Source organism: Thamnophis elegans, chromosome 7 (assembly GCF_009769535.1).
Source record: "Thamnophis elegans isolate rThaEle1 chromosome 7, rThaEle1.pri, whole genome shotgun sequence".
NCBI classification, from domain to species: Eukaryota; Metazoa; Chordata; class Lepidosauria; order Squamata; family Colubridae; genus Thamnophis; species Thamnophis elegans.
Genome location: NC_045547.1, coordinates 54386927 through 54403022, shown reverse-complemented (window position 1 = coordinate 54403022; position 16096 = coordinate 54386927). Strand labels below are relative to the sequence as shown.

General features: G+C 37.5%; 1 protein-coding gene across 1 annotated transcript in view; it reads left to right on the top strand.

The window, feature by feature from the left end:
• The first annotated feature begins 4080 nt into the window (after positions 1-4080).
• The window catches only part of TMEM117 (transmembrane protein 117), a 95235-nt gene continuing 83219 nt past the window's right edge, over positions 4081-16096 (top strand). Inside the window, exons 1-3 of the mRNA XM_032221679.1 lie at positions 4081-4178; positions 11083-11377; positions 14961-15093. Coding sequence (XP_032077570.1) covers positions 11101-11377; positions 14961-15093 — 410 coding nt within the window. The 5' untranslated portion in view covers positions 4081-4178; positions 11083-11100. The remainder of the gene's footprint in view (positions 4179-11082; positions 11378-14960; positions 15094-16096) is intronic.

Here is a 16096-nt window from a genome sequence, read left to right as displayed (position 1 = left end):
TCAGAAAGAAATATTCTATATAGAGTAGACTCTGACTAAGGTTGCAGGCAGTAAGCAAGTTTGATCACATTTTTCCCCACACACTAATTTTAATGCTATTTTCTTCTAAGTTTCCTGGTTCAGTAAAAGTGAACTCAATGCAACAACTGAACGTTACTACCAGAATCTATTAGAAGGGTACATACAGTCTGCCTACCTTTAAGCACTCAGAGAGGGATACACAAATTACATTAAATCATATATCCCAGTCTCCATACAGAAGGCTTTAAATTATTTCTAATCTCTCCCTTGGAGGAGAAGGAATTCTCTAGTTTGACAGTGTATATCACATGTGTATGTAGTGCAATGCACATATTGACTATAAGGACACAGTACATGTTCAAGCTTGACCTATACACATAGTCCTTGACTTACAACTACCGTACAATTGACCCCAACATTTCTGTTGCTAAGCAAGATATTTGTTAAGTGAATTTTACTCCATTTTACAACCTTTCTTGCCACAGTTAAGTGAATTGCTACAGTTGTTCACTTAGTAACACAGTTCTTAAGTGAATCTGGCTTCTCCATTGACTTTGTTTGTGAGAAGATCACAAAAGGTGATCACATGATCCAGAATACTGCAGCTGTCATAAATATGAATCAGTTGCCTAGCAGCTGAAATTTGATCCTATGACTATGGGAAAGCTGCAATGGTTTTAAGGGTGAAAACTCTTATAAGCTGAGGGCTACTTTACCACAAACATCTGATGACTCTCAGTTTAGAATGACACTGGCTAGGTACTGTCTCCTAGTGGTTTTTATAAATGGATGTCAGTACTCACAGTTAAACCAGAAAACATGATTAGATAAACCTATTCTAACTTTATTGTAAAGCTACAGCAGAACTATTGTAAGGCTGGAAAAGAATCTTGCTAAACTAAAACTACAAATTTCCCACTGTCCGTTCTAACTGCTTGTGCCATTAGGGTGGGTCCTTCCTAAGTTTTTTTCTCTGACCCTTAAGACGCTGGGGACTCCTGCCTCTGTTGTCTATTTCCTAGGCAGCATCTCTTTCTCCCATTCCTCAAAGTCATCCACATATTCCATTACTGTGAATTAATAGAAAAAAATGTACAATATGGCCTTTGAATAAGACATCTTTTTTCTCTGGTCTTGCTGCTCCCAGTTAAATTATACTTCTTGCCCTAAACTAGTTTAGGAAAAGCTAACAGATAATAAGGCTATGTAAACTTCTGGGAGGGGGATGAAAGAGCGAATAACTATTTCAAAGTGGAATAGCTGTCACCAAGATGCCACTTCACAGATCAATACAGCATGAAGGATATCATGATCCCAACTAATGAACTCAAGCAAATCAGAACTCTGAGGCTGAGGTCTTTCTCTAATAACTTCTTTACTGGGTACATCATATTAGCACATTCAAATGGAAATCCAACTCTAAATGTTTCCCTCAGTTTTAGTGTAATTAAAACAGGAAATAATTCAGGTAACATTGGCCAATTAGGTTAATTGGTGGGCTCTCCAGGCACTCCTCCCTGTCTTTATCCACCACCTGTAGAGGTGTCTTTGGTTCTTATGAAGTTCTGTGTTTTGTCTAGCAACGTATTTCATCTACCAAATTTGGCTTAGAAGCTAGTGATGCCCAATGCAGTTCAGCAAGATTGTTGTCATTTTTCTGCATTAATCAAATGAGCAGATGTGAATCACTTACAACTTCTAAATGAACTTCAAGGCACAAAATGGCTGACAGGCCAAGTACTGCTATGTAGTACTAAAACATTTACCAGAAACAAACAAGTTAGATGGCTTCCAGTCAGCCTCTAGGATTGTTTGTCACTTTCTAGTCTTTTACTTTCTCCTAAGAGGTAGAATGCATTTTTCAAACAAGTGTACTAGCATGCATCCCCAAACCAGTTTTATTTTCTAAAAATATGTTCCTGTCAAACATAACCCAGAGACATTAAATAAAGAGGCTGCTGAAGGATGACTTATTGCATTGCAATATTCAGAGTTCCATGTTATTATTTTTAAGCAAAAGAATCTTTTTAAAAGTTTGCAAGTCAAGTCTGGCATAAAGCCTAATAGGAGGCTAGTAGGAGTTAAGGAAAGCTTCAATGGATACTACACTGTATGTTGGCTGGAGAATGCTGGGACTCCAAATCTGCACATCTTCAAGTTGCTGAGGTTTAGAAACACTGAGTACTGAATGCATGGTGAAAATCCCTGATGGTCTCATCATTCTAGAATTCCTTTTCTAGAAAAAGAATATGCCTTCTTCATCACTTTTAAAAGAACACATTGACATTTTTATAGCAAGACAGCTAGTAGTGGCTTAATAACCCTTATTCTAAATAGTTAAGAACCACAGGTAGTTCTCAGTTTAGTGATCATTCAAAGACCCTGAAAAACTTACAACCTAATTTGAAGTTCCAATGGCTTCTTCCCATGGTTACGTGGCTGGATTTAGGGCCCACATTTACAGCCATTTGCAGTTTTCTACAGTCAAATGTCTGCAATTTATGATTTTTTTTGCTGAAAACCAATGTTTATTTTTTGTTTCTGGCAAAAAATATCTAGAAAGACAATAGGTTCACTTTACAATCATGTTTGCTTTTTGACAGCACATTCACTTAAGGACTGCTGCAAAAAAGGTTGCAAAATTTATGACTGTAGAACTTCTGACTGTAACTGTGGGCTCACACTTGTAAGTCAAGGATTACCTTTACATAAAGCATTTTACACTTTGCCACTCATTATCATAGAGATAAAGGCTTGAAGATGTGTGGACTTCAACTCAAAGCTGGTTGTGGAATTCTGGGAGTTGAAGTCTATACTTCTTCAAGTTGCCAAGGTTGAGAATACTGACATATGTGGTGTCAAAAATATGGAAGACATGGGAACACTCTGATCACCAATCAGAGGGGAGAGGGGGCTGCTCAGCAGCTGCAGTCATTTCCCTGCTCTCTTCTACTGGATTTAATCAGTTGCACAATCATAGCAGGAGCAACTCACCATAGCAAACCCGTCTTTATGCTGTCCTAGTATCGTCATTTTTTCTTTGAAATTTATTTTGATTTTAGTGCCCAAAGGGGCAATCTACAAGTTAGTCTGAAGAGAAGACCACTGTCTTCCTGCTGGGGTCCATGGGAGATGGGAAGGCAGCAGAGCTGTGAGAGAAAGCCAGGTACCCTGCCCCTAATGACTGGGACATTTGAAATGTGGCCAGCCAAGGCTAGGAAATATGCCATAAACACACAATGGAACTGCTTAACAGCAAATCTTGCGGTAAAGTTATTTGGTGCCTAAGCCAAAATGGGTGGGGAACCCTATACTTTGTAGTGGAGAAAGATCTAAAATTCACAACCTCACTTATTTAAGAAGCTCCCAATGATATTGGCCCGGATGATAGACATCGTCTTACCTCCTAGGGCTCTCCTGTGATTGAAGGACAGGATTGAAGATTCCAGGGATCGTTCCTTGCCTGAAGGTTTGCGAGATTGGTAGGTGCAAAAGAGAAAAGAAAACCCTTCAGCTTGCAGGGGGAGAAAAGCGACCTTGAAAAATCTGTACCTGTGTCTACTATGGACTCGACATCAGTTATTCTATTTCCCTCCCCCCTTGGACATCAACATCGTAGCTCCTTCCTTCTCCCCACAATTAGTTACTTGCATTGACGGTCGGAAGGGAGAAAGGAGCAGAATTTGCCTTTGGGAGCTATTGATGACAGCCGCAAATCGGCCTCGGCGCAGCTCCTACTCGTCCTTCTCCTCGACAAAAAAACTCCCGGCTGGACCCGGGAGATGCAAGCAGGGGACACCCGCTACGGTCCCTCACGCCACTTTGAGGCTTAGAAAAGGGCGTGGGCTACTCGGGGTTTCGTCTTACATTCAGAAATGGTGAGAAGAACTTTCTGCCTGGCAGTAAATTCTTGCCGGGTACAAACGGCCAGGAGGATCCGCTTCAGTCCGAAAACGTAACACGTTTGGCGACTCGGGAGGGGTAAGTAAAAAACCGCCTCCTTCTCTTTCTCCGCCTCCAGCAGCAAAGGAAGCCCCAGCCAGGCTGTTTGGCCTTAGTCGATTTCCCGGCGTGACTTAGCTTTTTTTTTATTTAGCATTTAAAAGGCAGCGCATGTATCAGTTCAGAGTGCCGGGGACTTGCATCCTCTAAGCCGGGTAAGAGGTTTGGGGGACCAGCGTGAATAGCCGGTGCTGAGAGAAGGCGCTCTGCATATGCTCGCGCGTAAATTGTAGGGCTGAAAGCTGCTGCCTAGTGGAATTCATTTCGGGAATATATAAGCGGGGAAGTAGTTGACGAGGCTTTATTTCCTTAATTTCCGAAGAAATAGTCCCTGACATTGACTAGCCCATGTGTGCCCTGGACCCAGGAAAAATGCGGGGCTATGAGACGTGTTCTAGCTAGGATAGACAGAGAGGGGGGTCTTCTTCCTCCTTGCATCGTTTTCGAAAACCCGTTGTTTTGGCCTTGTGGAGATCAGTTGTACCTTTTAACATGACTAACCTACTTTGTTATATAAGGAAATTGTGAATTCCTCGAGATTGGAGTTAAATAAATGCGTGGGAAAATATGTAATTCTTTCTGCGTTTTTTTTGGTTCCTGTTCTTTTTTTTTTAAAGCCATTCAAATTATGCTTTGTTGGAGTACTTGCGTGTGTATAATGAGTTCCAAAAGTTTTGTGTGCGTTTCTGTATAGAAGTAGAGTTATATTTATAATGCTTAAGAAGCTGCCTTGGATTTCTCTGTTTAAATTTGACATTAGAAGTTATGTTAGTTACTCATCTGCAAAGGTATAATATTGTTTTACTTTACACTTTTTAAAGTTCCACCCAGTAAATGGCATAAAGTATATTATTTAAAAGTCCTATATAGTTCATATTCTGCCTCCTTATTATATTGGGACTTATCATTTTGAGTAATTATAATACTTAATTGAAATGGGTGAAAAGATTCATGTTGATAATATGAGTAGGATTTTCCTGCCACTAAGTATTGATATTTGAAAACTTTTCCTCTTTTAATGATTTAGCTCTTTCTGGCATTAATAAAAACACTGTGTGAAGTAATTCTGTTACACTAACATAAAAGCTAGCCATAAGAATGATATAATATAACTTCTTTAAACACAAGCCTTCAGATGAGCCGTGGCGCTAACACCAGGCATACAAGGTGGTCTTGTGAAAATTCTACTTACCCAAATGCCCAATACATTTTTTTAATGTTCAAAACATTGTATCACTTTTTTTGGCATTTTTTTTTTTTTGCATATGAAAATGCTGTGTGGCTTTTGAATTTTTTTCTGACAAATCAAACTGTAATTATGCAGTGTAATTGTGTCAGAATTGCAATATCTGTAAGAATAAGATTTAAGTGTCTGAATGTTTTAGGCAAATATTTATTTAGTGATAAGTGCCACTTGGAAACATAGCTCTTATAAATCTTTGCAACCGAAATTTGCCATTGTGGGAGCATATGGACAATTTATCACCTTGAAGAAATTACTTTAAAATGGAATCATAAGGTTTCTGAAATAGATCTACAGCTGTTTGTTACTTTATGAGATTATTATATGCATAGAAATAGAAAGATTTGACACTACCTCACTATGGGGAAATGGTGCATGAAGTTGATACATTTTCTGAAATGGATCAGTTGACTTCTTTGATTAGAGAAAAGACATTATCTCTACATTTACTGGTGACCGGAAGTGTTTAATGGACTTTTAATGTAAAAATGAAAAAAATGAACTTGTGATTTATGTTTTTTTGATGGTTAGATAGGATAAGATAGAAAGAAGAGAAATATAACTTTAGAGAGATTAAAATATATTTGTACCTATGTCTGCTGTGAAGAATATTGGAACCAACTTTTTAATATCTTTTTTCTCTTTAATTTCTATTTTTCTTCTATTTTTTCTTTTTCCTTGCACTTTTTGTTTTTTCTTAAATCTATTTGTGTGTGTGTGTTGTTTTTTAATCTTCGTGTTTAAAATTTAGAAATATATATAAAAAAAGATCCATCACAGCTTTCAGAAACTAGTTCTATACAAAAACTATGCTGAACAGATATTCTGGGAATTGTAGCCATACACACAAACTAATGCTGTGATGGTGAACCTATGGCATGCGTGCCACAGGTGGCACATGGAGCCATCTTTGCAGGCGTGCGAACTGTCGCCAAGGTCAGCTCCACTGCGCATGCGTGTGCGCCTCCTGCCAGACAGCTGATTTTCTGGGAGACACTTGCATGCACGGGGAGTGGGGGGGATTGTGTGCGCATGCATGGGGTTGCACCAGGGTGGGATGGGGGGATGCAGCGCCTCATTTTTGGTTCCAGGAGGCTTCAGGGAGGCCTGTTAGCACCATAAAAGAAGGGTGGGGGATTGCATGTGCATGCATGTGGGGCGGGGCCTGCGGGGGGGATTGAATTATGGGTGTTGGCCCACGTGTGCGATTTCGGCACCCAAGGGAAAAAAGTTTGCCATCACTGCCTTAGGTTTTCCAGCAACTGAATTGCTATTTGGTTATACTGTCTTTGTATTTTATAGTGCTTTATGATTTTTTATGATTTTACAATAGCTGTGAGGATTATCTAGGTTGAAATACGTCCTGTATATCTAAGTTAAAGTAGAGTTGAGGTATCAACAAATGTTTGTAGTTGAAAATTTTCATGCAACTGTTCCATCTCATTTTTTATTAACTATTATTGTTGTGCAAAATTGAAAAGAATCACTAGAGAAATAATTACAAATAAAACTAATAAAAAATAAAAAATGGACTGAATAATAATGTCTGAAGAATAAATAAAATACTTAGAATGTTACAAATAAGTACAGATAGAGATAAATATGTGTAATCCGATAAACATTTTAAATATCTATATTCAATATATTTTTATCCTAAATGACAATTATACTAATAAGTGTATCTATTAGCTAACCAGTAGCATAATTAATAACAATCAAATTTGATGAAACTTGTCTTTCATTATCGAGATTATCGAGATTTTCGAAAAGGCTTTATTAACAATAAGAAATGGAATGATTCTTTTATCTTAGTTCTCAGTATTAATTTGAAAATGAAACTTGATTTGATTTGGTTCTCCCAAATCAAACACTATCTTGCAAAACAAGTACTTCTTTTTTCATAGTAAAGTTTTTTGGCTTATAGGCAAGATTGCAAGAATTAATGGAAATCACTTTCAGTGCAGTACATACAACTAAAAATGCATGCCAGCTTAGTGTAGTGTAGTGGTTGTCAGAACTCAACGTTATTTTGAAGCCATCAATATACATAATTGAAACCAGGCCAATTAAGTGTTCTGAAATATTAATTGGTGTTTGATAGAAAATGATAGGAGCAATCTTCCATTCCGTAATAACTAATGTATAATTTTAAAGAGGAATGCCCTTTAACTGTCAGATGGCAAACATTGTTTTAAGAGGCATTTGTTCTCTTTTTTCCTTTCAAACCAGAAAACATATACAAAAATATATGCACAATTTAAGTGGGAAAAATGTTGCTTCAAGATTCCAATATGTATCTGACATGTCAGTTTTATGCAACAAATAAGCTCAGTGTGTGTCATGATATTGCCAACAAAAGGTACAAGCCATTTTTCCTTCCATTTTTATACAGAAGTTCCACATAATTGTACTCAATTTTACTATATTATTACGTTTACCTGAATGTTAGCTCAAATGTAGCAGAAACACTTTTTATTCAATTAAAAAACTTAGTTACACAATATTTTACAGGCCACTAATTCCAATGGTACTTTACCCATATCCATTATGTTGACATTTGGATATAGTTAATGCAGAAGAAAAATAAAAAATGATACAATGGTATTATGAATGAATACTGCATACATCTTATGTTTTTATGTATATATATATGTGTGTGTGTGTTTTATTTGTGCTGATATATATATATATATATATATATATATATATATATATATATATATATATACACACACATACATATACATATATACATACACACACACATTACATACATACACACATTACATACATACATACACACACACACACACACATTTATATTTTAGTAAAAATATTGGGTTTCTGTCTGGATGGTCTCTTGTGACGAGCCGATGGACAGAGAATGGAAGTAGTGAACTTCCTCCCATATTTGGGCATACCGGGGGTTGTAACCCTAAATAGATACCTATCACCCTGGCTTAGCTGATAAGGAGTTGAACTCTGTGGCTTAATGGTTAACACATCTGCCTAAGATGCAATATGGCACAGGTTCGAATCCCAGTAAGGGTATGGCTAGCTGGTGAGAGCTAAATAGCTTGAAATAGATCTATACTAGATCCCTTTATTTATTTATCAGCACAAATACAACACACACACACACATATGTGTGTGTGTGTGTGTGTGTGTTTATTTTTTTATTTGTGCTGATAAATAAATAAATAAATAAATAAATAAATAAATAAATAAATAAATGGAGACTAGTATAGATCTATCTATAGCACAAGTAAAAAAAAACACAAATATAACAAAAGGCAACAGTAAAAATATTGGGTTTCTGTCGTGATGGACTCTTGTGACGAGCCGATTGACAGAGAATGGAAGCAATTAGCTTCCTCCCATAATTGGGGCATACCAGGGGTTGTGACTTTAAATATATATATTTATTTTACAACCCCCAGTATGCCCAAATATGTTATTTATTTATCAGCACAAATATAGCAATAGCAATAGCAGTAGCAATAGCAGTAGACTTATATACCGCTTCATAGGCCTTTCAGGCCTCTCTAAGCGGTTTACAGAGAGTCAGCATATTGCCCCCAACAATCTGGGTCCTCATTTTACCCACCTCGGAAGGATGGAAGGCTGAGTCAACCCTGAGCCGGTGAGATTTGAACCGCTGAACTGCTGATCTAGCAGTAGCCTGCAGTGCTGCATTTAACCACTGCGCCACCTTGGCTCATATAACATACATACATACATACAAATATAACATACATACATACATACAGACAGACAGACACAGACACACACAGACACACACAGACACACACACATATATCTATATCTATATATCTATATCTATATCTATATCTATCTATCTATCTATCTATTATATTTATGCTGATAAATAAATAAAGGGAGACTAGTATAGATCTATTTCAAGCTATTTAGCTCTCATCAGCTAGCCACACCCTTGTTGGGAATCGAACCTGTGCTCTATTGCCTCTTAGGCAGATGTGTTAACCATTGAGCTACAGAGCTCGACTCCTTATCAGCCAGCCAGGGTGAGAGGTATATATTTAAAGTCACAACCCCTATATATATATACCTCTCACCTATACTAGTCTCCCTTTATTTATTTATCAGCATAAATATAACAAATGTAACAAAAAGGCAACAGTAAAAAATATTGGGTTTCTGTCTGGATGGTCTCTTGTGACGAGCCGAAGACAGAGAGTGGAAGTGTGACCTTCCTCCCATATTTGGGCATACCAGGGGTTGTGACTTTAAATAAATAAATAAATATAAATATAAATATAAATATAAATATAAATATAAATATAAATATAAATATAAATATAAATATAAATATAAATATAAATATAAATATAAATATAAATATAAATATAAATAATATAAATATAAATATAAATATAAATATAAATATAAATATAAATATATATATATATATATATATATATATATATATATATATATATACACATATACACATATACACATATACACATATACACATATACACATATATACATATATACATATATATATATATATATATATAAAATTTATATGCCGCCCAATCCCGAAAGACTCCGGGCGGCTTACAAAAAAGAGGAAAACAAAGACACATAACGAACACATAACGAAAAAAAACAGTTTAAAATAGCAACACCTCATACATTCATTCTAATCGGGGCTGGACCTCAACAGTGAGGTCAACAGCCCCAGGCCTGCCGGAACAGCCAGGTTTTTACAGCTTTCCTGAAGGCCATGAGAGTGGGTATGGTCCGGATCTCGGGGGGTAGCTGATTCCAAAGAGTCGGAGCAGCCACAGAGAAGGCTCTCCTCCGGGGGCCCGCCAGCCGACACTGTCTGGCTGATGGCATCTGAAGGAGGCCCAATCTGTGGGATCTTACTGACCGCTGGGAGGTATGTGGCAGTAGGCAGTCTCGAAGGTACGCTGGCCCTAAGTCATGTAGGGCTTTAAAGGTAATAACCAACACCTTGAATTGCGTCCGGAGACGAATTGGTAGCCAGTGCAGCTCGCGGAGGACAGGTGTAACGTGGGTGTGCCTTGGTGCACCCAATATTGCTCACGCGGCCGCATTCTGGACTAACTGCAGTCTCCGAACACTTTTCAAGGGTAGCCCCATGTAGAGTGCATTGCAATAATCCAGCCTTGAGGTGACAAGGGCATGAGTAACCGTTTGAAGTGCCTCCCAATCCAAATAGGGCCGCAATTAGTGCACCAGACGAATCTGGGCAAAGGCCCCCCTGGTCACAGCCGATAGATGATGTTCCAGTTTCAGCTGCGAATCCAGGAGGACTCCCAAATTGTGGACCCTCTCTGAGGGGCGTAAATTTTCAGCCCCCAGGGTTAAGGATGGACTGTCTAAGCTGTCCTTCGGGGGCAGCATCCAAAGACACTCAGTCTTATCGGGATTGAGCACAAGTTTGTTCACCCCCATCCAGATCCTAACAGCCTCCAGGCATCGGCACATCACATCTGCTAAAATTCATACACTTTTTAAAAAATAGGCAAGTATATAGATTAGGTAGATCTTTGTGAAATATTTTTTCTTCAGAATTTCTAATTTCTTTTGTTTAACACATGAAAATGTACATTTATTATCTTGGATTTGTCAACAGTGTGTTTAATAAATCACCTTTTGGGGAGATATCTGGTTGAAACAAATAGCTGTTCCTGAGAGGGCTGCTAAAGGAAAAAGATTTGGAGGAAAAAAGGAAATTAGTGTAGCTTCCTAAGTTTAAGAAACTAACAGAATATTCCCATACTTTGTTTTTGTGTGCAGGGATTGAAGCATTTAAGAATGGAAAAAGACTTCCGCTACTATTTCCAGCATCCATGGTCTCGCTTAATTGTGGCCTACCTAGTGATCTTCTTTAATTTTTTAATATTTGCTGAAGATCCAGTATCTCACAGTCAAACGGAAGCAAATGTCATTGTTGTTGGAAACTGTTTTTCCTTCATTGCAAATAAATATCCTGACGAAGGTGGCTGGAACTTTTTAAAAGTCACTTTGTGGCTACTTGCCATTCTCACAGGACTCATAGCTGGCAAGCTTCTCTTCCACCAGCGTCTATTTGGTAAGTCCCAAAATGTGCTAAAAGCATTGCTACTTAATACTTTTATGTTGAAATAAAATGCAACAGTCCTTGCCAAGTCTCAGTGTAACATATTGCACGATAGTACAGTATTTATCTGCTTGGATTATGTAACTAATATCTAATTAGTAATATTCAGTTTTTCTACCTATATTCAGTGTATTAAAGAACTTTTTTTGTCTTATTATCTACCATCTAAATTCTGTGTTGTGATTGATGATCATCTGATTCCCAAATGTATGGCATTCCCTCGGAATGGGAAAACTCACCAGGGCCAACTTTCTGCGGCCATCCTGCCATGGACATCTTATCACGACCAACCTGATACAGTCATCTCACTGCTGCCATGTTGCCATAGCCAACTTACCATGATTCAACTCGCTGTGGCCAGCTCACTATGGGAAAATTCACTGTGGGACAGTTCCATGCAGTATAACTCAATGCAATAAATATTATCCATCTCTGTTTCTTCAACATTATTTTCATTGACAAAATTGGAAGTAATGTAGAAGAAGCAGTGACAGATAACAGTTATTGTGTTGAGTTATCCCACATGGATTGTCCCGCTGAGAGTTGGCCATGGAAGTTGTCCTATGGTGAATTGTCCTGCAGTGAGTTGGGCTTAACAATATGACCACATTGAGATGATGGGCTGCCCCATTCATCCCCCCCACACACCTACCTACCTCTATTTTATTGAGTTAATATTTCCCTCCAATTCCCTTCACCAAAACTCAGAACTGTCACAATTAAGTCCAGCCACGAGCAGGCCAAAATTAGCCCACAGAGCAATGCCCCAATTGCTCACAAAGCAATTGAAAGTTGCTCAAACAAAATAGCTCCACCAAACAAACTTCAATCCACACATAATGCTCACAATGCAAAAAAAAAAAAAGTCCAGTCTCCAAGGCTGTGGAAACTTCACACTGGACTTCAAACATTTGCAGTGTGTGCCTCTCCATTCTTCCTCCATATTCTGGGTCCTTGGTTTCCAAATGAGATGCAAAAGTTGCTCTCAGCAACAGACCAGGTCTGTTTTTCTTTAGCCCAGCTAAGACACTTCTGATATTGTTTGTTGTTCAGGAGCGGCTTGACAAGAGGAATACAACATTTGAAGCCCATGTCCAGGATCCGTCTGTGTGTGCTGGCCCTTGATGCACTGACTCGTCTCAGTCCACTCCTTGTGAAAATCCCCAACACTTTTGAGTGGACTTTTCCTGACAATTCTTTCCAGGCTGCCGTCATCCCTACTGCTTGTGCACCTTTTTCTTCCACACCTTTCCCTTCCGCATAACTTTCTATTAATGTGCTTTGATACGGCACTTTGGGAACATCCAACTTCTTTTGCAACTACTTTTTGAGGCTTTCCCTCCTTATGTAGGGTGTCAATGATGGTTTTCTGCACAACTGTCAGGTCAGCAGTCTTTCCCATGATTGTGATTCCTACTGAACCAGACTGAGAGACCATTTAAAGGCTCAGGAACCCTTTGCAGGTGTTATGGCTTAATTAGCTGATAAGAGTGGGACACTTTGAGCCTAGAATATTGCACCTTTTTACAATATTCTAATTTTCTGAGATTGTGGATTTGGGGTTTTCATGAGCTGTAAGCCATAATCATCACAATTATGATAAATCACAGCTTGAACTATCTTGCTTTGCATGTAATAAGTGTATCTCTTTATTAGTTTCACCTTTTAAGGTGCATTACTGAAATAAATGAACTTTTGCACGATATTCTAATTTTTCAAGTTTCACCTGTATCATTAGAACGTACATAGTATCACTATATTTCAATCTCTAATCTTTATATCTAGCTACTACTTTTAATATATTATATAAAAATATGCATAATAATATTCCGATTTCTTCTGTCTGCCTCTATTCTATCTCCTAGTAAAGCCAATCTTCTGTACAACATTTCCTCTATCCGTCATATCTTGCTCATTTTAATATTTTGATTCTTATTCATTTTTTGATTTGGAAAGATGGAAAGCTGAATCAACTTTGAGCTGGTGATAATCGAACTGCTGGAAGTCAGAAGAATTGGCCTATAATGCTGCATTCTAACCACTATGCCACCATGGATCATTAGTCTAAAACACAGTTCTGATGTTCCTGAAATATTATCAAAGTAATAACGTGTCCTAACTCTTCAAGTCAAAGAGGTTGATCAAGTGCCCACATGTGTCTATGACCTTATAGGGGGCAGATGAATAGATTTCCAAACAAATGATTGTGCTGCAACATCCCAATTTTTTCCCCTCTGCTTCTATGCTTAAAAACAACCTTTGTGGTCTGTGTGAGACTACCAGTATGGCATTTTGTGGCATATACAGGGTGTACCAAAAGTCAGACCTCATATGCCAATCACATACCTAAAATATGTTCCAAATTTATTAGTAACTTTTTAAGGTAAAATGTTGCTATATTTAGTAATGTTTAAAAGTCATGCATCAAACAAGTAAGAAAATGTTTAAAAGAAAATGGCAACCAGTTCAAAAATGTTATGTAAAAGGTCTAAGTTTGATACATAGTGTATGTAATGTATATACACGAACTTGCACACAGACATAATACACAACAAAAATAAGGTGGATGAGAAGCCTGCACTTACATTCCCATGTGCCACTTTATGAAGCATAGATTTCTGATTGCAATGAGGCTATAAATGGGATAATTTTTAACAAGATGCTCTCAACCTGCTGCCTAAAGTGTGACAGCCAAATAATAGCACCAGGACATTAATCACTTCATCTTACTGCTGCATGGACAGATCTAGACTTAGTCTTACTGCAATCAAATCCTCATTGAAATTCAGCCACTGAATCATGTAATAGTTGCTTTAATAATTTGTGTGCTAAATAGTTTCAAGCAGTAACTTTCAAGAGTCAAAATACTTCAACAAGAACTTTTAAGATTAGCAAATTAAAATGATAAATGATTCTATACTACATACTATATTTTCCTTGTTTTGCTTCCTTAGAAAAATTTCACATTTTGCAGGAACTGTCCTCTCATTAGCCAGGTTTTCCTGACGTCTCATAAATAGTCTAAGGGAAACTAGTATTAATATATTTTTCTCACAGGTGCTTCTAAACCAAGTACAAATAATATGTCAAATAAGATTAAACTGTAAGGTGTTTCTGCATCTGGAATGGAAGCAGTACTGTTCAAGTATCTTCTTCAGATAATAATAATACTTTTGTCAGATTGGCTTCCTAGTGTAGTACATCAACAGGCAATCAAAAAGTACTGAATGTGTTAAAACAGGCTGTAGAGGAAAAGGACTTGGTCAGTGGGAGCCATTTAAAAATAACATTTTTTGTAAAAGAACTATTGTCTAGGAATGTTACATGGACGAAACATGGATTTGATTCATACTTTCCAAGCCTCATTACAAGGAACAGAGAAGTTTACTCTCTGCTTCAGTGTAAGTAGGAATCATTCATGGAACTAAAGCTGAACCTTGGCATGTTTACAAAATCTGTACCATTCTCTATTTTCTAGAATAATAGGAAGTTCTTTGAGAAATCTGAATACATTTTTAATATCTTATTTTTGCAGGTCAGCTACTTCGGTTGAAAATGTTTCGAGAGGATCAGGGGTCTTGGATGACAATGTTTTTCAGCACCATACTTTCTCTCTTCATCTTTTCTCATCTCTACAATCTATGTCTTCTTATGGCAGGTAACATGAGGTAGGCTGTAGCTTTCTGATATTCTTTTTGTTAATTATAACATTGATTAGAATTTTATAAATAGATAAATATGCAAGTTTTATAACAGGGAACTAATTCATTCATATTCTTCCAAGTATAAAATACTAAATAACTATAGAAGAAAAATTCCAACTGCTACTGGTGATTTTAAATATCTGTTAATAGCTGCAGCAGTGAAGGATTGGATAATAAGTAAGAACACAGAGTTATAGCTAATTGGTTAAAAGGGAGTGTGCCACTGCAGGAGGGAATCTGAGCTGTAATTGGTTGCTGTGAGAGTAAAGGGAGGAGTTTCCTTGTTTCCTGCCTTTTTCCTCTGTGTGCCTTGTGTGCTCTCTGATTTAATGCATGATGTTCCTGCTTTGTTGATTTACCTGTCGATGCTCCTGTTTGCTTATCTTATTTGCTGTAAATATATTTATTTATATAAAAGCACTGGTTCATGTCAGTGTCTCTGACTCCATTTCGACACTGGCTACACAATTCCCTGACAGGGTATGGGCCCAGAAGTGCCCTGAAGAGCCAGTAGTATTTTTCTGAGGTAAAATTTTTTTCATGAGCTTGAGGGAGGTTGAGGACTGTTGGCTTGTAAAGACAGCACGATGCAATTTCGAACAGGAATTGGAAAAGGAGTTCCTGTGGCTCTTAATGAAACAACTTATCTCCCTCATTTATCATTTTTATTTATTATATAAAATGCAAAGAAGAAAAGAAAATAGGAAATTAAGGGAGAGAAAGGGAGTGGAGAAAAGGAAACATGGAAACATGGCTAACTGAACACACGCCCGGGGAGAGATCTCCAAAGGATTTTTCCCTGGGCTATTGCTCCTCTGCCTTCTAACTGAAGGAACTGACATCCCATCAGGTTTTGTCACCCACCCGGCCAGAGTATGTCGAAGAACTTCCCCTCGGAACCCTTTATTACAGCTTAATATTTCCTCTTAATATACCTAATAAAAATAATTCTGGTTTTAAATCTATT